This window comes from Trichosurus vulpecula, chromosome 4 (genome assembly GCF_011100635.1).
Source record: "Trichosurus vulpecula isolate mTriVul1 chromosome 4, mTriVul1.pri, whole genome shotgun sequence".
Classification (NCBI taxonomy): domain Eukaryota; kingdom Metazoa; phylum Chordata; class Mammalia; order Diprotodontia; family Phalangeridae; genus Trichosurus; species Trichosurus vulpecula.
The window spans coordinates 248,525,799-248,550,216 of record NC_050576.1 but is presented as its reverse complement, the minus strand read 5'-3'; the positions used below and the strand labels follow the sequence as shown (position 1 = coordinate 248,550,216).

At 38.6% G+C, this 24,418-nt stretch overlaps 1 protein-coding gene across 1 annotated transcript in view; it reads right to left on the bottom strand.

Annotated features, from left to right (window-relative positions):
* LOC118847064 (neuroligin-1) overlaps nt 1-24,170 on the bottom strand; it is a 29,336-nt gene extending 5,166 nt beyond the window's left edge. The window contains exons 1-2 of the mRNA XM_036755685.1: nt 24,050-24,170; nt 2,809-3,021 (exon numbers count right to left, since the gene is read on the bottom strand). Coding sequence (XP_036611580.1) covers nt 2,809-3,021; nt 24,050-24,170 — 334 coding nt within the window. The remainder of the gene's footprint in view (nt 1-2,808; nt 3,022-24,049) is intronic.
* Between the last annotated feature and the right edge of the window lie 248 nt (nt 24,171-24,418).

The window sequence follows — 24,418 nt, the reverse complement described above, 5'->3', positions numbered from 1 at the left end:
AGTCATTTTGTGCAAATTAATTTGTGCAAACAAAATACGAACAATTCTCAAAAAAATTAAATGTGGTAATTGCCCAAGTGCTGAAATATTCTTGAGCAATGCTAATGAGTAATTTCCAAACCCCCCTAGGTTAAGGTAGACCATTTTTTTAATATGAAAAGCTCAATAGACCACGTAGAATAAAAACTTGGATGTGGCAGCATCCAAAATTTGTGATGTCAAGTCGTTTGTTGTATTATGGGAATTGGTTTGACATAATTTTAATATGTGGAGATGTATAAATGAGAAAGTCTTATACAAAATAGGAAAACAGTCTTAAAAATGTCATTTTCAATAGAATTTCATAATAGCTTGTTTTGGGGCCCAATGATGACACTCATTTTGTAATCTCTCAATTTCATAACGGAAAGGATATGTTCCAATTGACGAAGACATGATTTGACTAGCGGTAGAATGAAACTACAGTATAGAAAATTGCTTTATAACAAGGCTGTATGTTGCTTAAATCCTATTTTTAGTTTCTGAGTATTAGGATAGTACTAAGGAATATTATAAGAATAATTTTTGTTCCATTACTGAGGTTCTAATGCCTCATAATGCCACGGGGGTATTTGAATTCTCCAGGGCAATGTCAGTAGTTTCCAAGCTCCAGAAGACTCTACCAAGCTGTAAAAGATTTGTGTACAAGTTCAGTGTTGGATGGATGTCCAAGGGCCTGCCTAACTAAGTTTGGAGAGGCTTTTCACTGGAATGGTCATGGTTGAAAGACCACCTACTAAGTCATGGAGGGAACAATTGACCAACATTTTGTGTCATCCTTGAAGTATTCAAATAATTTTGGTTCCAGACAATTAGTTCCACACAGAAGTAGGAATGTGTTGTTAACATTGAGACTGGGTTTGGATCTATTTTTTGCTCCATTCATTTCAACTCTTCTGTTTGTAATGGATTGAGTTCTCAGCTTATCTCTTCAGTTTCCTCTTTAATTCTAGCAGGCAAGTTGGGAAAAAAAAATTGAAGCCAAATAATACCAAAGGCAAGAAATAGTTCCCTCCTTTAAATGCAGTTAAACACTAGATTTAGTATGGCCTGGAATAAACAGTTTTCTCAAGAGGACATTTTCATTCTTTAGAAAGACACTATCTTATTAAAGAAACAAACATTGTAGAAATAATCCGAATTTCTAAGAAGTGCTGCCACCCCCCCATTAACATCTCAATAAAGTCAATGAGCATTTTACATAAAACATATGAACAAGTTATGGCTCAAACAATAGACAATTCACTGAATACATACATTTAGTTGATGACCAGTTACCTTGCTGTAATTCCATATGAGGAAATTTGTGGTACCACGCAAAACCAGATACTCTGTCTTCTCTCACATAAGCTTTAACTTTACCAATAAAAATGCTTTATAAGTTAAACCCAGCATTTAAGTACCTTGGTGGATCTTTGCTTCATAAATTTGTAATACAGAAGAGTTACATGACATCACATTAAAATATTCTCTTTATCTTATTCTCTCTCTGTATACATATTTATGGATGTGCATATATCTCTATGTAAAGGAATGTAATTATATATGTGCATATATACATGTATATAGTTCTACAGTGCATATACATACATATATATAGTTCTAAAGTTTGTGGTTGTATATGGATGTGTGTGTGTGTGTGTGTGTGTGTGTGTGTGTGTGTGTGTGTGAGAGAGAGAGAGAGAGAGACAGAGAGACAGAGAGAGAAACAGAGAATGATCAAGAAAGGCAGGAGAGAGACTTCACCAAGAATATTCTTCTGTGTCTTCTCTAATATTTCAAATGAGACCAACTAGATGTGAGTTGAGTTGGCAGCGATGGTAAAATGCAAAAATATTAAATAATAATGTGATTGGATTGGGAATACACCTTTATTTAAGAAGAGGAGGGTGCTGAGACCTGTTAATGAAAGGGAAAATTTCTTCATAGATATTCCATGTTCCCTGCCTTCTCCAAACTAAAAGAAGGGGAAAAAAGTAACAGCTTTGGAGTTGAAAACAGGGCAAAAAAGTATAAGATAAAATGTGTGTGGGAAAAATATCAAAAGTTCTGCTTATAACCTGGATGCTTTGACAATTTTGGATCATGCATGCAAAATAATCAAACATTCTCTTCTTGGATGATAACTGAGAACTATGTGAATTCCAACAAACTATTTAGAGCCTAATTTTGATCTTTATGCTAAAAAAAGAGAGACACTTCTGAGCATCTCAAACACTTCAATGGATCTCTCATTTTATTGATTTCAGAGTTCCCTTTTATGGTAGAGGTTGCAACCCATCCATGCCTATCCATGATTTTTGTAAATGTCCTTCCATAAGTTCACCACAAGGGGGCTATCCAATGTGCTGAAGGCCTTTAAGCATCTGTTAACCTCCATCATTTAAAATGATTCTTGCTTTCTTAAAATCTTGCCTAGGTTTACTGGATATAGTGACAAAACAGGGAACTGTCTATTCTGATTTTCCTAAAAGGCATGCTTTTCTGGGGCAAGATGTGGAAGCAGAACGATGACTAGACTTATGTCATTTGGAATCCATCTAAGAGAGTATCTTTTCCAAACTCTGCGGGAGACAGAAGAAAAGTATGACACCTGAAATTTCAACATGCATAGGAAAACTGTAGAATGTGCCCATCACAGGTCTGACTGTTAGTGAGCTGTGCTTTACACTCAGTATGAACAGAGAAATAGATACATAGCATCACAGAATACCAATGGCGGTGGCATGCAGACACCAAAATTGTCAAAATTTGCAACCGGCATAATACCTTTGGTTGAATTGCTCCAACGGTTACCTTCAGAATAATGGGATAAAGTCAGCAGATTGACACATGACCCCCCAGCGCCAGATCCAAACACGGTGATTCTCAAAGGGTCACCACCAAAGAATCCAATGTTCTCACTAGTCCATCTCAGAGCCTGTATTAGATCAAGGAGTCCATAATTCCCTTTTGCTGCTTGATCTCCAGTACTCAAGAAACCTGAAAAAAAATAAAAGGGAGAAAATTCTTAGAGCATCCCATGAAGGCCAGATTTATTTTTACTATTGTTTGTTTCTGCAACAGATTATCTATTGATAATTACAAAGTAGTGGTATAAAGTATGTTGTCAAGGAAATAAATGACCCCTCCCCTCAAAAAATCAAAGAGTCATAATTGTTTTAAGAGCTAGAAAGGACTTCAAGTTATCTATTTCAATCCTCTAAATTTTCAATATGAAGAAACTGAGACCCAGAAACTAAAAACAAAAAAAACAAAAAACAAACTTACTCGGGATTTGAATGCAAGTGCTCTGCTTCCAAATAACAATAACAATAGCTAACATTTATAAAGTGCCTACTATGTGTCAGGCACTAAGTTAAGCACTTTACACATATTATTTGATCCTTACAACAACTCTAGAGGATAGGGATACTATCATTATCTCCATTTTCCAGATGAGGAAACTTAGGCAAACTGGGGGTGTGACTCACCTAGGGTCACACAGTAAGTATCTGAGGCTGGATTTGAACTCAGGTCTATTCTGACTCCAGGCCAAAAGCTCTATCCACTGTGCCACAATGCATCATCCTTGTATTAGTTGTTGAGGTGGTGAGATTAGGAATAACTAATGGACGGTCTGTGTGATAGATTAGAATGCCTCTGACCTCAGGAGAAAGCAAGGAAGGCCTCCTCCCATCCTTTTGAGCTGGCCCCTTGTGGTGAATTTATCAGAGGAAATGGACAAAAGTACAAGGGTAGGCATGAATAGTTTTTGATATGCATCATTGCAGGCAGTGCTCATAATGAGAAGATGACTGACCCACTGGAGTTTTGGAGTATCTCTTTTGCTAATGCTTTGGAGTCAAATAATTTTGAAGACTATAGTGAATTGGGCTGCATAGATTAATTTATTTAGACTAAAAATGTTTTTTTAATGAATTAAAGTAATTGATGGAGCTAGGGAAAAGATCTAAAATGTCATATACAAATCTGCAAAACATCTCTCTTTCAGCACGAGCAAGTCCTAATGTGATAACACCATCACAGAATCACAGAATTTGTGAGTGAAAAGGGACTTCAACTGCCATTTAGACCAATCCATACATAAAAGGAATTCTAGTTCTTACTCATACAAGTGGTCAGTCAGCTTCTGCTTGAAGATCTCCAATAGGGGCCAACCCCCTACTAACACAGATTGTAACCTGTCTGCAACCCAGCATCTAAATCCTATGTGGTTGTCTGGGAAACAGAGTGCCTTGCCTAGGGTCATTTATCTAGTGAGCTTCAGAGGTGGAATTTGCACATAGGCATTCCTGACTTCAAAACTCTTAATCTGTGATGCCATACTGACTCTGAAAGGTAACAGAGAAGATCCTGAAACCTTCATAAATGAAGTCAACACCTGAAGATGGAGTCATTGAGCCAGATAATCCAGAACAGAATTTCAATTTGTCCTAATGGCTAAAGGTCCTAAAAGATTTAGCTCATTACCAAAATTCCCAAGTGGTTTTGGCTAACCACTCCCTTTGGCTGAAGGTGGGACCACAAGACAGATAATATATTTTATGGACTAAACATTCTAATCTACTTATTAATAAGTGAACATTTATTCTTATAGTAGTAGAGTCATTGATATTTATTTTCCTATGTGGTGAGGACACACCAACCATCATCCTTATCTTTCCCATGCTCCTCTCTATCCCAGGAAACTTGGACTCTGCTCCAAGGATACAAAGGTCAATAGGTGTGCTTTTACATGACGTAGGTCAGAACCAGGACTCCATTGTAATTTTCCATGTCTGTATCTTGCATAGGGACATCAACTTCCTAACATCCCCCAATAAATCCTTGGACTCTTCCTTTAGAATGCTAGGCTCTGATAGCTGAACTTTCTCCATATCTTGCCCCAAACAAGTACTCTATGTAATTTCCACAGACCTTTTCCAAACCATTTTGCTGGGAGTGTATCCTTCCATCCCACTTTCTAGGTACCCATTACATATTGTCTTCCATTATTAGAATGTAAGCTTCTTGAGGATAGAGTATTATGCTTATTTATCTTTTTATCCCTTGTATTTACCACAGTGCCTGGCATGTAATAAGTACTTAATAGTAGCTCACTTGCTTTATCATCTATCTATCTATCTACCTAACTATTTATCTTATCTATCACCTACCTATCTATTGAATGTATTTGAGGTAAAAGTTGGCATATATAATTACAGAGTCACAGAACTCTCAGTTGGGGGGAAATCTCAGAATTAAAATAATGCATAGTCCAACCTGTACCTGCCTGAGAATCCCTTCCCCTGGATCCTCAACAACAGATCCAGCCCTTGTTTGGAAATCTCAATCAAGAGAGAGCCTCTACCACATCCCAAGACATCCCTTCCCTCTTTGGGATTTGGGGATGGCTCTAATTATTTGGATTTTAAAGCTGGCTCTTTCACAACTTCTGCTTTTTGCTCCTAATTTCACCTCTGCAGCCAAGCAAATTGAGTTGAATCCCTTTTTCCTTCTATGTGGCAGCTCATCGAATACTTGAAGATAGCTGCTATCATATCCACCCTCTTTGCTCAAGCTGCAACTTTTCTTTACCCAGCTAAGCATCATCAGTTCCAACAACTTATTCACCTATGATTTGGGCTAGGGACTTTGACTGTCTTGGTTGTCCTTCTCTGGAAGCTCTCCAGAGAGCAGATTAATAATGTCCTTCAAAAATTCAGTGTCTATAATAATACCTATAATTTACATGGCACTTTAATGTTTACAATGAACTTCACAGAGGCAATCTCAATAGATCTTCACAACCACCCTAGGAGGTAGGTACTATGATTATACCCATTTTACAGAGGGGAAACTGAGGCAGATCAAGTGATTTGTCCATAATCACACAGCTCTTCTGCGTCTCAAGGAGGATATGAACTAGAGTCTTCCTGACTCAGACTCCAGCGCTCTGTCTGCTGAGCCACCTAGCTGCCACATTATCATACGTATACGATGACACTTTACTTATTCCTTTACAAAAATAAAAGCACAAAGTTTCCAAGAGCATTACGTGAAATTCACCTGGAACAATCAGGGCAGAGAGAAAATCTATGAGTCAAGATCTGTTAGGAAAAGGTCCATCACTGTGATTCATATTTACCAGTGGTTCCTTTGAATTAATTTTAGGTTAAACAATTTGTAGAACTGAGCCCTTTTCTCAGTTCTCCTCTTCCCTGGATTTTGAAGCTTTCTAATTGCAGCATGAGATGACACTGAGCCCCTCTGAGACCCAGGGGCCCGAAGGGACTTATCCAAAGCCACTTAGCTATCTGGTGCCCCAATAGGAAACAGGTTTCTAAGCTTTTATTCCAGTATCCTTTGCAATACACAGTCTTATTTCTTATACTACTGTCAGAAGCCAGTTTACAAGGTACACCTGAATATGAAGAGCTCTGATACCCTTAAGTACACTAAATTAGACACACACACACACACACACACACACACACACACACACACACACCCCTATAATCCCGTCAACTGCCTGCTTAATGACTTGTCTAAAATCTTTTATTAAACGGCTATAACAAAGTTGATTTGCCTAGGAAATTTGTGCCTCAAAGGAGATTCTTTTGTGAGCATTTGATTGTTGACAGTGATGTAAAAAAAGACTTTTTTGAAGCATGAAGTTAGAAGTAGTCAAATCTTTGAAAAATTAAAAAGAATCCTTTTTAAATTCTCCCAAGATATAGTATATGCTTGTTATCTTAAAGTGCCACCATCTCTCTCTGTCTCTGTCTGTCTCTGTCTCTCTCTCTCTCTCTCTCTCTCTCTCTCTCTGTCTCTCTCTCCTTCTCCCTGTCTCTGTCTCTGTGTGTGTGTCTCTCTGTCTCTCTCTGTCTCTGTCTGTCTTTGTCTTTATCTCTCTGTGTCTCTTTCTCTCTGTCTCTGTCTGTCTCTCTCTGTCTCTCTGTCTCTGTCTCTCTCAAAAAGAAATCTCTCTTCTAAAAAATGTTTCAAAATCCTTTAAAAGTATCCCTGGCTTTCGTCACTGTCATTTTTGGATAGAAATACCTCTCCTCTCAGCCCCCCACATCCATAATTCCTTCTCTGTAATAAAGAAAAGCAGGCTGACATAGACATGGTGTCGGATACTATGTGCAGCATTCTGCACCCCTGAACCCCCACATCTCTACAAAGAAAAGAGATTTCTAGTTCATTAGTCACCTCCAGGATGAAGGCACTGCCCTCATTTTCTAATTATTCCTAAGCCTTTAGGCGAAAGCTCACTTCACTTGGTAATATTTAAACTTGTTTCTACAATTAGGTGACTCACTGCTCTCTCTAATGGCAATCAAACATTCTACACAGCCATTATAAAGCACACCTACTAGCTAAAATATTTCCCCATTAACAGAAATGGAAAAGTGAAATCTCTTTTTAAAAAAGGCACTCCCGTATGTCATAAAATCTAAAATATATGCTATATACACCACATATTTTATAGCAACAGTCTAGACCTGGAAAGGACCCTAGAGGTCATCCAATCCAACCCCTCATGTTTTCAGATCAAGAAGCTGAGATTCAAGGATGCTTAGGGACATAACAGCATCATGTGGTGGAGAATGCGCTGTGCTTGGAGTCAGGAAGACCTAAGTTCAAATATTGCTTTATGATATTAACTAGCTCTATGACCCAGGAAAAGTCACTTAAATTCTATGTGGCTTTAATGACTCCCTCATATTTATTTACTATGTCATAGGTTACAATCAATATTGCCAGAAAGAGTTCTCACAATAGAATTTCCTTACGCTGATGAAATCACAGAGCCTTCAACTACCCCCATACATATTTCGTATGTTACATATTAATTATACTTACTATGTTTAGTATACAATGCATTGTGTTTTCTATATAACTACTCCAATTATCTGTCAGTTGGTCAATAGCCACACTCTCTCCATGCTAAATCAGTACTCAGCCCTCCCCTAAAGTTGAAAATGGACTTCAAAAGTTGCTGTGGCCCAATCAATCTACGGCCATTCTAATGATGAGCTGCTTCCAAATTGGCTGGCAGGTCCTCAGGCAGCAGGCTGTGCTGGGTCTGCATTCAAAGTCTTTCTCATATTTTCTGTGCCATGTGCTTTACTGACATAGTCTGTGAGAACCCAGAGTTGATGCAAATTACATAAACATGAAGAGAGAGAGAGAGAGAGAGAGAGAGAGAGAGAGAGAGAGAGACAGACAGACAGAGAGAGACAGAGAGACAGAGACAGAGAGAGAGAAAGGACAGACAGGGGAAAGGGCAGTATTAACATGGCATAGTAGCATGAAAGCTGGCCTCAGAGTCTGAAATGCCTAGGTTCAGTGCACTTGCTGACACATATTAGTTATGTTACCTTGGGTAAATAAAATGAGACGATAACATATATAAAATCCTTTGTAAATCTTCAAGTACTGCATAAATATTATTCTTATTATTAATTTCCCTGAGCCTCAGACTTTTCACCCATAAAATGAAGAGATTGTGCTAGATGACCCTTCCAAATCTAAAAACCCATGTTAATACGGATATGTAATTTACATATTTAACCAACATCTACTTTAAAACAAGTAATGTTATAATTTCAATTGCTGCCCTCCCATGCCTGGGATTCTCTCTCTCCTCATCTCTGCTCTCTGGATTCCTTCAAGTCCCAGCTAAAATCTCACCTTCTACAGGAAGCCTTTCACCAGTCTTTCCTAAATCTAGTACTTTCCCTTGGATAATGATTTTTTTTCAGCCAAGGAAAAAGACAAAGTTTATTAAAGGTTTTGCCATATTGGGTTGTCTTAAGAAATCTCACCATTTGTGACGCTTGTTTTCACAAGCAGGCCAGATTCAACCTACTGAGCTAGATTGAATCTGGGCCTGGATAATGATTTCTAATTTATATTGTGCATAGCTTGTTTGTAGACAGTTGTTCACATATCACTTCCCCCCTTAGATGGTGAGTTCCTTGAGGGTCAGGACTGTCTTCTGCCTCTTTTTTGTATCCCCAGCACTTAGCAGAGTGCCTGGCTAACAATAGGCACTTAATAAATTCTTGTTGACTAAGTGACTAAAACCTGTGCTCCTAAGTATACATGCCTGTCTATATGAATTTTAACTGTGACTCCTCCCATAAGCAGCCCATTGTTTTCAAATTTGAAAAGTCCATGCACTAGACTTAATACATAATTATTATTAATTATATACATTATAAAATAAGTGGTCATTTTTAGATTCATTTATTTTATACAACAGAGCACAGTGGGAATATACAGTATGTTGATACATGCACATAGACTTCACAGAATCAGATTGCAGAGATAGAAGGGCCTCTAGAAGCCAGAGAATTTAATCTTATTTTACAGGTGAAGAATCTTTGGCCTAGGAGGGATCAGTGATTTCCCCAAGGTCCAACACATAGTATATGGCAGAGCCAGAATTTGGACCCAGGCTTTTTGACTCAAATCCTTATGTTCTGATTAGTGCTAAAATTTATAGAGACAGGAAATTACACATTTTAAAGAATTCTGATTTAGTTGGTGTGGGAATTGGATCTACTATGTTCGATTATGACCCATGTATGACAGTAGATAGCCTTAGGGTTGGGTCTGAGGCCCCAAAAGGTTACTTGCCTATGTTTACATAGTTAATTAACATTGGACATGGGATTTGAAGACAGGCTAGATGGTATAGCATCCTAACTGTTATGATACAGTGATTCTGATGGAAAACTACCACAGAGTTTGAAGGAAATAATTCAGTGTGATTCTTTCCCTGTAGCCAGCACCACAGAAAGTGGTGCTGATTCATTTTTCCAAAGCAGCAGTGGTTATTCATGCCATAAAATAAGCTAGAAAATCTATTGTGTTTGTGAAAATACAGAATATTGTAATGACACCTAGGAATTTAGCAGCCAGATCTATAGCCCAAATGAGAATGTGGACAAGGTAATTCTTTATAATTCCAGGAAATAGTTGTTGAGAATCCAAGTTCTACTGTGAAAGAACCTTTGTATTTGTAGTGTGAGGAAATGGGGGTTTTCTAAACCACACTCTTCCACCTTTTCTACAAGATGAAGAAATTCAGAGAAATCAATATTTACTTCTTTATAGTAACAGGAATATTCCCACAAATACTAAGTTTGAGGTTGAATGGGGGAAGAGTAGTGCCAGTTAATACTTATAATCTGATTTCTGCCAGTTTTCTTTCCTTCCTTCTACAATGAATCATATGCAGGATGATGTGAATTTCAGCATGACCCACTGCTTCCCATTTTTGGTCAAGCATTGTCCTACCAGAATAGTACAGTGCACTAGATTTTTCTAAAATAAATAAACTCAATAAAAAGCTCAATGAAGAACACAATGAGAATCCAATATAACATCGTTTGCTCTAAAACAGATTTAGGTATGAGTCAGGTCCACTCATTGGGTTAGGTAAGAGTCTGAGGATTCCATTAGATAACACTCAGACTTCTAAGAGAAGACCATGGTACCATAGGAAGTTTCCAGCAGAACAGACAGTTGAGGCCAAGTCATTTCTTTCGGGTCTTGGTTTCCTCATCTATTAATGATGAGGTTGGACATCCAAGGCCATTCTGGGATTAGATCTATGGTACTAGGAACCTCTCAAAAATAAAATAAAATAAAAAACAGCCTCCAATTCCTGGAAGACATCCTTTCCTTACCTTCACTTATTAGAATCCAAGTGCTACCTCCTAAAAAGCCTATCTGATCTTACCAGCTTTTGGTGTCTTTCCCCATGGAAATTATTTTGCAGAAATTATGTATTTAATGGTCTATGTTTTCTGTGAAGTGAGGAGAGAATATAAGCTCCTTGAAGGCAGGAGCTATTTAATTTTTATTATATTCCCTGACTCTAGCAGAGTGTCTGGTGTATAGTCAGCATTTAATTAATGCACATTGATTTTTAAAAATTGAATGAATATTAAATGGAGCACCACACTTCCTGTGTTAATGTATACATACATTCTCTACCAGAATTACCTGAAAGTGTCTTGTGGATAACTAGATGGATTACAAACAACGAAATGTCCGACTACAGCTCATTCTATACAATGACAATTCTCGAGTTTGACTTCAATTCATCTGATTATAAAATTCAAGACCTTCATTGAAAAGGTTCCAACTGACCTAGTAATGGATAGGACAGTGACCTTTCAGTATAGGGTCAGATGAAGCACACCAAGAAAACAGTTATCTCAGTGTATAAAGCAGGATTAAAACTCGGGTCTTTACTAAGCTATATCAGATAACTATAAAATGTCAGAACATAAAGAGATTAAATAAATTAGCCTGGAACTCTAGGTCCTTGGCATAGAACATATCAGGCCAGGTCACCAGGAAATCAGGAAAGATAGATATTTGGCCCTATTTTTTTTTAGCACTGTCCTTCAGTGCACTACCAATATCACACCAAGAAATATGAGAAGTGTTGGTGAAGGTTTATTATTTTTTGTAATATTAATGACAGGCAAAATTACTGGTTGAACTCATCTTCCAAAGCAGAATATATTATTTCTTACTTTTTTAGAAAATGCAAGAGGGGAAAATACAATATTCAATATAATAGAAATATTCTTCATAGGCTGCCAAGGAAAGGGAACTGGGGATGGGCCATATGTAAACCATTCCCATTAGAGATGACTCCTAAAACTTCAGGAATTTAAAATGACAGTGAGTCCATGCAAAACCATTTTTTTTCATTTTACATCTTTTGAATATCTCTGTTTAATTTCTTGAAATATTCCACAGCACATAAAGATTATTTTCCCCCTTTTGTTCAGAGCATGTCATACATGCCACAAAGATACAGGAGAGAATTTTTCCCTTTGTACCAATGTGGTTGCCTGGAAACAGGTGACTCAGGTTGGCACTTAGAGCCAAAATGATAAATACTTCAAAACAGAGAACACCTGGAACACCAACGAGTCATCACGGAAGAAGAGAAACTTTTAATGACAGTGTTGTATTCTTTTAGGGACTTCAGGGAGGTCACTCATTTGGAAGAATAGATCTTAAATTCCAAAATAAATTTGACATGGGATATAAGATCCCAAAATTCCTTTAACCAAGAAGAAAAAACCATAACAAAAACAAAACAAGGGGTTCTTGATTCCTGGGATGCTTTGAGCTTGTGTAAACCATGGGTTCTGTGGAGGTTATCACAGAACTGGCTGAAAGGAGGTGAATGCTTTCCATTCAGTCTTAGTATCTAGAAGAAATGATCTGGAACTTGGGTCACAAACTCTGACCACCACTTTATCTGTTGGTCTATCAACCTGTGATCATAACTTTTGCCTAACTACTGTTGATGTTAGAATTCAGCTTTCGGGAAAATGAACCCTTTATATATAATTCACCAGATTCCATTATCAATGTCAAATGCATCACTCAAGGAAATTTTATATTTTTTTCTCAATTTAAAAAATCCAAACATTCAAAAAATCAAAGAAGTCTAAACCATTTACCACAGTCGACCTTATATCCAAACAACAATCCTTTCTCTAACAGATTGGACAAATTTGTTATCCATACATTGGGTAAAGACCTTAAAAGAGTGAGAATCCATAAGGACCCTATTGGGAAAGTGGGAATACGATTGGCTTGGGAATCAGAAGACTCCAGAGAGTCAGAACACTTGGTATCAAATCCTGGCTCTGATGTCTGATGAATCTAGGGCAAATGCCTTCATCTTCCTAGGCTCCAGATTCCTTTTATATAGAGCTGCAGCCCAACATTCTCTGGAGCTCATCTTGGATTATATGGCTTCTGAGATGCCTTACAGCTCAAGATATATGAGCCAATGAACATCCAGAGACAACCCATGAACTTTTTGGCAGCTTTAATTTTTAGGATGCATTTTTTTCCTTTTTGACATCAAATTGCCTCTTTACCACTACTACACATTGTCATAGGTCATAGATTTAGAAACTGGCAGGATCTTAAAAGGAACTGAAGCTCAGAAAATGTAAGGTGATCAGTGTCAGAGGTTGGCCTGGAACTCAGGTTCTTTGACTCCAAATCCGGCATTTTTGCCTCAATGCATCATATTGTATAAAGTTTCTGTATTTTATGGCCCTTTGGGGGAAAAGTATGTATGTGTATGTCACACACACACACACACACAAACACACACACACACAAATATACACACAGATACACACACAAATAAAAACACATATTCATGTGTAGTATAGAGAGGGAGTACAAATTTGTTCAGTTAATAGATTTTTAAAAATATGTATTTCATAAGTTGATGTAAGAACCCTAGATATAGAGTCAAATGATGAGGGCTCAGATCATAGTTCTGTAGTTCACCAGCTGTGTGACTTTGGGCACTTTTCACAGTGCAGGGGTTATGGGGCTGGCACCCTAGTAATCTGGAAAATCTGTGTAAAAATTTTTAGCATTCCCTTTATACCAGAGAAGAAGTCTGACTTATTATGGTATTAGGAGATAAAATATATTTATATTATATAGTACTATACATGTATTTTCCACATTTCTGGGTTTCTAAACTTTTTCTGTGTCATCTGCTGGCCTTCATGTGTCATCTGTGGCTTTTGCAGAACTCTCCCCAAATTCCCATTAAATTTCTTATGCCTACCTGCAATATATGGAAACCGATGGGGAAGGTTGTGATGTGGAAGGGATAACAGTACTTCTGAGTCTCATTTCCTCATCTGTAAAATGGAGGGGGTTGGGCTATATCAGGGCTTCTGTTTGCATTTTGACAGTGCTCCTTGGTGTTGCATGGCCTATGCATGGTACAAAGTGTGCATGCTTTGTGTTCAAGGCTGCAGTGTTGTTGCTGGATGCAACCCGGGCAAGTGCTGTTAGAAACCCCCGGGATTCATTATGCATTTGATTTTTAATTAGTTTTTGGTCATTGGGAATTTTACTGTTGTTAAATATTTTGTGACCTCATGTGGAGTTGTGACCCACAGTTTAAGAAGCTCTGGGCTAGATGACCCGTAAAGTAAGATTTATCTGTAAGACCATATAATACTAGAAAGGAAAATATTATTCTTTACTACTTGCATGATCATGTTGATTCAAATGTAGACCTTGTACTGTATAAATAACATTCATTAATTTACAAAAAAAAAAAATTCTCGACAATGGAGTCTGGACCTGAGAGTTGGAAGAATTGGGTTTAAATTCTGTCATCTACTACCTCTGTGACTTTGGGTGAATAATTTTCTCTCTTTGAAATTCAGTTCCTTCACCTGTAAAATGAGCATAATAATACTGACATGACCTATTTCCTAGGGAGATATGGAGGGTCAAATGAAATAATGAAGCATACTATGCTATTGAAATTGAAGCAATGAAGATTATCTAGGCTGCTGTTAATATGCGTGACCATTTGTTCCCCCATATATGATCATAGGTCTCAGGCTGGAGGGAATCCTAAAGATCTTCTCATCCATCCCCTTCATTTTATAGATGAGGAAACTGAGGCCCAGGGAGCTTAATTTAAAATCACAGGTGGTATGCAGGCAGGATTTGAACCCAAGTCTTCTGGCCATGGAGCCAAGAGTTATCTCCATCCCTTTCAAGCTGTTTCCATTATCAGAATCCAGCTCTGCACCTTCTCTGCATCTCATAGTTTCAGTGACTTGTCTAGAACACTGATGGTTTAAATGCCTTGTTCAGGGTCATGTAGCTAGTACATTCCTGGGGCAGTAACTGAACCTATATTTCATAATTGTGAGATCAGTTCTCTCTCCTCTATGTCATGCAAAAGATAAATAGTTTTGGGGGTGGTGAGTGGGAAGAGCACCACCAACAAACGGTATCAGGAAAGGTCTCATCTCAGGTGATACTTGAGTTGAGATATGAAGTAAGCTAAGGATTCTACAAGCACCTACTCCATGACAAATTAAACACACACACACAAACAAAACAAAAACCAAAAATGAAACAACAGGTGCCTTCAAGGAGCTTACCTTTTCTAGAGGTGTATATTGTCATTTTCTCCTGTCCAAGCCTAAACAACAACAGTGAGAACCATTGTTCAGGAAAGACAGGGATCTGCTTGGCTTTAGGAAACCACCTGGCTCCTCAAATGTACTGAAGCAAAATCTACAAGATTCATAAGAAGGAATCCCTGATCTTCATGAGCCCCCAGTCTGGTAAGGAGAATAAAACCAACAGACCATGGCATGGGAGAGGTTGGACTGCAAGGCATGGAGATGCTTCATGGAGGAGTTTCTTCTCCCCAGTTTCTTCTCAAATAGCATAATTATTTCAATGCCATTTGGTTCTTCCCCCCATGCTCCCCCAAGTTTCTTTAACCTTTAGCCTGAGCGCTGTGTGGTGCTAATATTACGGATGTGCTAACTCTTCTATAATAAGCAGTGATCAGCAAAGCGAGTACAATATCCTTTCCTTAATGAGTGTCACATCGACTTCAGCATTCACAGCGGGGCTGCCAGTGCCATAAAGTCCATTGACTGCTCCATCTGAATTTTAAGCAGTAAGCGATGACAAATATGACCAGGTTCTTTACATTCAATGGAATTTCTAGAGGCTTTTTTTTTAAAGTCATAACAAAGATCCTTCAAACTTGATTAAAACTAAGAAGACTCATATACTTTGAGATTTGGGGTTCATGATTCAGGCAATTCAATGAACATAATAAGTCCCTACTGTGTGCAGAGCATATGCTAGCCACTTAGAAAGATAATAAGCTTAGATAAATAGCATGTGCTACCTAATCCAGTTTGCACCAGGGTTCCTCCCATTCCTTGAATGCTTCTCCTCCTCACCTCCACAAATTAGCATCTCTAATCTCTTCCTATGCTCAGGTCAGGTGGCAGCCACCTCCTAGAGGAGGTCTTTCCTAGTTCCACCAACTCTGTCAGACTTCTCTATGTCCTGAAGTTTGTATATACTTTGTATGTGCTCATCCATGTACTTCTTTTCTCTTATCACAGTTCTAAAAATGCAGTCTGGGCAATGGGTAGATCTCATGGGGGTCTATGAATGTGGATAGGAAAAAACAAAAAACTTGCATCCTTATTTTCACTAAGCTCTAAGTGAAATTTGGCATCTCTTTTGATCGGGATTGTAGGCAACAAACATTTTTTTCTGAGAAGGGGTCCATGAGCTTTACCAGATTTGCCCAAGAGCCCATTTTGCTATTGAGGGAAATGAAGCTCAGAGGTGGAGTTACTTGCCTAAAGCTACAGAGGTAGTAAATGATAGTGCTAGGATCTGAACCCAGGTTCATATTCAACTCTTATTGCACTGCACCAAATAGCCTCTGAAATGACTCAGGTTTAGAGAGAACTTTTAAGATTTACCAAGAAGGTTTTACATAATTCAATTTTGCAACTTAAAAAAAAAAAACAATATTCCTGCCATGTAACATACAATGTACTTGGTAATGGCAGAAGAAAGGTAATAATGAAACAATTCTTGCCCCCAAGGAAGTTATATTCTGTTAGGACAGGCATTTTAAGCATTTTTGTTTGGCCATTTAATCTCCCAGGGCCCTAGAAAACTCTCAAAGACTGTAATTTGCAGAGGAGGAAATGATTTGAATTGATATTGGGAGTTTCCTCATTTGTATAGGGTGTTTCTTCATTATCATAACAGAGCTTTCTCATTTGTATAGTGGGTTTTCTCCCTGGGAGTTTCCTCACTGGCATAAGTTGTTTCTGCATTGAAATAGGGAGTTTGCTCATCAGGAGTGGTTTATAACCATAAAACCACATGAATTGTCTAGTAACAATAATGATGATAAGAATGAAAATTGTAATGTCCAAGAGTTCCTTATGTTGTACCAGAAGCGAATGAGACACTCCACAGAGTATAAGTTTTAAATGGAGAATTTATTAGCCGGTGGCCATTCGGGGAATTCATCCCAAATCAAAATGGCCCTGGGTTGGGGTGACATCTTGACTTATATAGGATATGGCGGGGTACAGGGTGGGGGGAAGAGGAACAAAGGTCCTGGCTGATCAAAAGATTCAGTCAGGTTATCAGGTTATCGTACAAGTGGGATAATCTCATTTACATTCCCTGGTGGAGTCACGGAGCCCCAGGGATATCTGCTAGAAAGGGTTTGTCAGGTTATCCTTCAGTGGGATGGTCCTATCTATTGACATTCCTTGATGGAGTCATGGAGTCCCAGGGGGTTTGCTAAATGCCAAAGATATCTGAGTCCATTCTTTCTGGGGGTGCTTGTCAGTAGCTAGGGGTTTCTCAGGGGTTCATAATTTTTCCCTGTATTACACTTATATCAATAAAATCCTAAGTCTAGTCATTTCAGCTATCAATAATAATAATAATAATAAATAACAATGTCTATATTAGTTACTTAGAGTGTCCAATGAAATAACGTGTTAAATTATTTTGCAAATCTTAAAGCTCTATGTAAATATCAGCTATTCTGACCTCTCAAGGACCTGTGAGTTTGACAACTTGGGAAGTCCCTTGACAAAAAGTTTTTAGAGTTGTCTGAGACAAAGAGAAGGTTAAGTGCCTTTCTTAGGGTCACACAGCCAGTGTAAGGGAATGGGCTGGAAGTCCGGGTCTTAAGCTCATAGATTTGGAGATGGAAGGGATCTCAGGCCATCTAGTCCAACCTCACTTGAAAGATGAGCTAAAATTCAGAGCAAGGATGTGACTTGTCAGGATCCCATAAATAAGAAACAAGATCACCAAGATCGGAACCTGTATCCTTCTGAGTCTAAGTCTGGTGCCCTTTCCACCACCCAAGTCCAACACATCATAGTGCCTCTCACTTTATTTTAATCATAGTTTGACATTTAATAAATATTTGTTAACAGTGAATGCATTTTCCCTCTACCCTGGTCAATAGAAGTTCATTGGTTTTTCTCCAACAATGATAATAACTCCCATGCAGTAACTCATGTCATTTGAAGATTTACAAAACAATGGCAGTGATTATTGAGCCTCATTGAAGCTATAGTTTAAATGGTGTTCTTCACAAGAAAATGAACATTTCTATGCACTAATGAATCTTAGAGTAAAACCACAGAAATCAAATTAGCTCTACCATGCATGATCTCAATGCTTACAGTTCAGGAATGAATGGGGGCAAATAAGCCCAAGCCTACTGACCCCACAAAACCAACCTCTTGGTTTCAACACTGGGTATACACTGGTCAGAAAATCAAGTCCTGAGTTTCGCTAAGTCAACTTAGGTTGAACTGAAGCCAAGTTTGTGTATTTATTCCAATACACAATGAAGAAATGACAATGTACATAATAAAGTCAATCAAAGAAGGAAGCACAACTTTTCTAAAGTGTTCTCTTAGAATATAAGCTTTCTGAGGGCGGGGTCTGTTTAATTCTGGCTTTATATCCCCAACATCCATCACACTACTAGGGAAGCAGTAGCTGCTCAAAATGTTTGTTGAATGAATGAATTTAATTTGCTTCTGGACCAAAGGAAGAGAGAGAAAGATGCTCAAGTAAGAAATGTTGAAAGCACCCAAGTCTTTTCAAGTGATATTAAGTTCTATTATGCTAAACCAAGGTCTAAAGAGCCTGGGAACTTCATTTTGTATATTTGCCAGGTTTTATTCTCCATTCATTTTAATAATATTTTCAAACTTCTCTGAAGGACTTTCCACTGGCAATTCTTAAAGGTTAGGTTGATGAACCCTATATTTGAGCCATATGGTATGGATTTCTGTACAGCTGCTAAGCATCCACAACACCCCTATGGGGCAGGAATGGGACCGGAAATGTCCTGAGGCAAACAGCTCATTTTTTCCAACTGGTGGAACTACACATGCAGCTAGCCCCAGGTAATCCTATTTACTAATGCCAAAGGGATCCAGGGTAGGGCTTAATTAGCTGTTCCATAGTGGCGCCACTGGATATTGAAAAGATGAATGAAATGATACTTTTGGCTGCATGTGAGGCCTTCTTTGCACTGTCAAAGTAGAGTGGTGAAATATAACACTGGAGATCAAGTTAGACTTGCTGCCAGAAGCCCCCAAGCTCATGGTAATGGTAACCAGAGAAGGTGCAGCTAGTGTGGGAGGCTGGATTTGGAATCAGAAACAGGATTGGAATCCTGACTTTGTTAGTTACCTCCTATGTGACCTTGGACAAATCCCTCCCCTTCTTAGACCCTTAGATCTTTATCTGTCAAACAAGGTGGTTGTACTAGATGGCCTGGAAGGTCCCTCTGAGTTCTTCATATATGATACAATATTAAAAATAAAAAAATGCAAGTGAAGATGTTAGCAAATTCCGAAGGGCTATATACAAATTATTGAGTCATTTTCCATTGTGTCCAACTCTTCATGACCCCATTTGAGGTTTTCTTGGCAAAGATACTGGAGTGGTTTGCCATTTCCTTCTCTAGCTCATTTTACAGATGAGGAAATTGAGGCAAATAGGGTTAAGTGACTTGCCCAAGGTCACACAGCTCGTACGTGTGTGAGTTCAGATTTGAATTCAGATCTTCCTGACTTCAGCCCCAGCAGTCCATCCACTGTACCACCTAACTGCCCTTATATATAAATGCAAGTTATTAAAATGTAATTAATTTAATACAAAATTGATTTGTTATTAATAAGAATTGTAATTACATATTATCTGAACTAGAATACTGGCTCTACTCCTTCCTACCTATAAAACTTTGAGTAAGGTAGTTCAACTCAACTTCCTTCAGTGAGAAATATTTAGGTCTTGTGATGTAAGACAGACATAAGTACCTCCCTATGAGTTAAATCCTAATATCAGCGTAGGTTGACAAGTGTTCCGTATCTTATAGTTCCAAAGGGTTTCTTGGGACTCAGAGAGGGCTCAGAGGTCTCTCTTCCCTAGGCTCACGTAGCCCCAGGTGAGATTTGAACCCAGTTCTTTCTGATCCTAGAACGAACTTTCTATCCAATATGTAATGCTGATTCCTCAGATGATGATAATGTAATAATAATCATTATAATAATTATTGTTGTTGTGAATGCGGGAGCTGAATTACTTTACCCTATTGGATCTTTTCCAGGCCTGGGTCTTCAAGTCCTGGGTTTCCCTAGTTGGTTTAAGTTGGTCTAAGTGGTCTTAGACCTAATGGTCTAAGTTGAAAAAGCACCTGATTCAAATCTTACCTTTGATGTTTACTCCTTGAACAAGTCACTTAACTTCATGTCATCTGTAAAATGAGGAGGCTGTACTAGATGGCCCTATGTCTATAATCTTGTAATTCTATAATTATATGAACACTAGGCCTGGAGTTTTGGAATATCTGAATTCAAATCCAACCTCAGACAATTACAAACACTGTGACTGAGCAAGTCACCTAACTTCTGTTTCCCTCAGTTTCCTCAACTGCAAAATAAAGATAATCCCACCTACCTCACCGGATTTCTGTGAGTATTAAATGAGATAACATTTGGAAAAATACTTAGCAGAGTGTCTGGCACATAGCAGGCACTGTATGATTGCTTATTTACTTCCCTCCTCTGTTCTTCTGTGACTCCAAGTGGGAAATTCATCATAGAACCTGTCCTGTGGCCCCCTTGGTGGCTGGAGGGACTGATACATGATTTACTACTTCAGTGACTAGTGGGAATTTTCAGTAGAGGTGGTTGTGAAAGGTGCCAATAATAACAGTATGGGAATCTGGGAGAAGGCCCATTCATAAGGGCCTGGATCCCCCCCCTGAGACCTTTGCCTACAGCCTTAAGTTGTTGCTGCAAAATGAATCTATCCAGCCTAGGTGGTCTTTCTGAAGTTCCATGCTGGTACCACTTTTTTGAAGCAGTATATGCATCCTCCCAGGAAGCCCCTGCCCTTGTCATCTAGGCTGTCACAAAAGGGACAGATGCTGCCAGAGGATTAGCAAGCAGCAACAAAGAGAAACCTACCTGTCTGTTAATAGGTATGAGGTTCAGAGAAAGAGACGGTACCTTCTTGGTCTGAGCCACATGGGCACAGAAATTGCTAGAACAAGATGCTTAGAGTGTAATTACTGAATGCAAATGCAAATGCAAAAGCCAACTCCAACCCATGCAGCTTTAAGGGGATACTTGGGATGAGCCAGGGAAAGCTACAGGGAGTAGATGTGATAATTGGTCTTTCTACTGCAGCACCATAAGACGTGACCTGTAAGTCACTTGTGCTTTCCATTAATATGACATCCATCCATCTATGTGAACATGCCCCCAAGCAGGAAGTCATGGGCACTCTTTGGGGGCAATGCATGAGCAGAGGAATGTTCTAGCATATTTTAGAGACTAGATTTTGCATCTGTGTCTATATTGTACTCAGCTTCTAGACTTGAGAGACCCATTGCCCTCTCTTCTTTGTGTTGGCTGCACCTCCTCACGTTATAGAAGTTTTTAGCATTTGAAGGCTACCTAATCTAATCCCTTCATTTTTTAGATGAGGAAGCTGGGGCCCAAACTGAGGCATTGTCAAGTAATGGAGAATATACTAGATCTGGAGTCAGGAAAATGTATGTCAAAATCCTACCATAGATGCTCACAACCTATGTGAAACTGGGCAAACCACTTAAACTTCATGAGTGTCAGTGTCCTTATTGATAAATCCAGGGAGTTGGATGTGATCACCTCTAAGGTCCCTTCCAGCTCTAACCCCATGATCTTTTGACCACCCAAAGTCTAATGGTAGTATCATGAGTAGAACCTAGACAAGGTTCCTGAATTCCAGTCCCAATGTTCTTTCCATTCTGTCATGGTGAAGTAGACTGAAAGTGTGTTATGAGTTCACAGTTTGTTATGGCAACCAAGAAAGTTAGTCTCCATCTTGGATTATTTTACTAGAGTCTGAGGATAAGAAGATCCCTTCATTTTCTGACCTGGTAAGAACACATCTGGAGTGTTCTGCCCAGTTCTGCGCACTGAAGTTTAGGAAGGATAAGCTGGAGAATGTCCAGATGAAAGTAATAAGGATGGTTAAGGCCCTCAAATCCAGCCATGTGAAGACAAAATGGGAGAGTTATTATCTTGGAGAAGATAACACTTAGATGGTTTTGGTGTAGCTTTAGCTTCTTCACACATTTGAAGGTCTGTGTGGTAGAAGAGGGATGAGGCTTATTCTCTTTTGACCCCAACGACAGAACTAGAAACGTGGGTAGATACTGCAGAGAGACAAATTGGGACTATAGAATCATAGATTTAGTGTTGTAAGGGAACTTAGAGACTATTGAGTTCAAACTCCCTTAGTTTACAGATCAGTAAGTTGAGGCAAAGAATTGTCTAATAGTTAAAGCTATCCCAAAGGTGAATGGGCTAACATGTGATGCAATGGAATCTTCTTCACTTGAGGTCTTCAAACAAAAATTGGATGACCAATTACTCAGCAACTTGTAGAGCAGAAACTTGTTCAGGTTGAACTAGATCAGAAATTCTTAACCTGAGGGGTCTATGCAGAGATTTCAGGGCTTCCATGAACTTGGATGGGAAAGAAAACAAACAAACCTCCATTCTTATCACTAATCTCTAACTGAAATCTAGGATTTCTCTCAATTGTGAATTGTAAAGCAATATTATTCTGAAAGGAAGTTTGTAGGCCTTAGCTTGACTGCCAGTGTGGTTCACAACACAAGAAAGGTAAAAACTCTGAATAAAGTGTTCATGGAAATCTTTCTTATAGTCAAATTGTAGGATTCATGAAAAATAGTTTTGGAATTCCCTTACTAGCTCAACCTACTTGCGAGTCCTCTTATATGCTAAGGCTTAGCCCCTGGGCTTCATTGGGCTATGGTTAGATTTTCTTTTCTTCTCTTTCTTCTTGACTTAACAAGACCTTCAGGCCATGGTGTCTTCCTGCTAAAACCTTGCAGGATTCTGATGTTAGCTGCCTCCTCCACATACCTGCCTGACCTAGATAGGGCCTTTCCCCATTTGCCACTGTTAAGTGTCTCAAAGCAATGGGAAATTGTGGCTTCATTCATGAAAACTTCTCACTTCAAGCAAGGAAGGGAATGGTGGGATCCTTAGTAGAAATGCCAGATAGCTGTTGGTCAAGTAGGCAAATGAGGCTAATTTTATTTGCTAGCTTTTACTTTCTCATCTTTTCAAGGTATCAGCATGATACAATAGAAGGAGTTCTGGGTTTAGGAAAATGAGATTTTTGTTCAAATCCTGATTTTACAATTCACTTCTAGTGTGACCTTGGACAATCTGCTTAACTTTATTCTTGCCTCAGTTTCTTCATCAATAAGAAGGTGGTTGGACTAGGAGGCCTCTATGGTCCCCATCCAACTCTAAATCTACGGCATTATGATATATGATCCTAAGTGACTGGGTTAGGGTCGTAAAGATAGTATGTGAATGAATGAAAAAAAATCAAATGAATAATAATTCCTAAATATTTCTCTACTAAATAAGAGCCTGACCCTCAAAGAGTCTATATTCTAATGGGGAGAGATACTATACACATATACATACACACATGATATATTTATTATATATATGCAAATCTGAATATATGTATAAGGCTCTATGTATATTATACATATATATGTATAGATATATAAATATGAGTGAGCTTTATATATATGTATATATATATATATTATATACATATCTATCATCTATCTATCTATCCATCCATCCATCCATCTATCCATCTATCTATCTATCTACATATGTGATTAGCCTGGGGAGTGAAGGGAGAACTTGTCTTCAGAGACATGAAGGGCTGATACCCAAAGGATGCTTGGCAGGGGTTTTCCATCTTCCATCAGGGCTGCCTAAAGGACAGTAGCCTTAGCCGCACAAATCAGCCTGAGAAGGGTGTTCTGGTTTGGCAAATTACTAGGATGAGAAGAACCACAGGTCATTTGATTGACACACTCATTCCAGAAGTAATTTGATTTGAATGCTATTTCTAGAAGAACAGGTCCATTAGGCGAGTGGCAGGGTGGGGGGAGGAAGGTAAGATTCAGCCTGGGCAGGGAAAATCCTACACACTAATAAAACTTTGGTCCTTACTTTCAAGGCTTTTAAAGTTCCCTTGGAAAACAAACCCAATCTCTCAATGGTCTGGGTTGAAGGCCTCTGTTGCCACATCTGTGTTTTGGAGGTGGGCTCGCCTGTGCAGCTAAAGCTACTGCCCTTTGGAATATGGAGAGCAGCTGGCAAGGACATTTTGAGTACCAGCCCTTCATATTCTTGAAGACGAGTTCTTCCTCTCCAGGCCAAATAACCCCAATTCTCTTAAGCACTCTTTTCAGGGTTTATTATCCAACTTATATATAAATGGACAAATAAATAATGTCGATAGATTTTGTTGGTCTAAGCCAAGATACGGTAGTTTAGTTTCAGATTTATTTGAACAAAGCTAATTATAAGAAAGCAAAATAATTATTTTTCTACAGAAAGTCATTTACATTTTG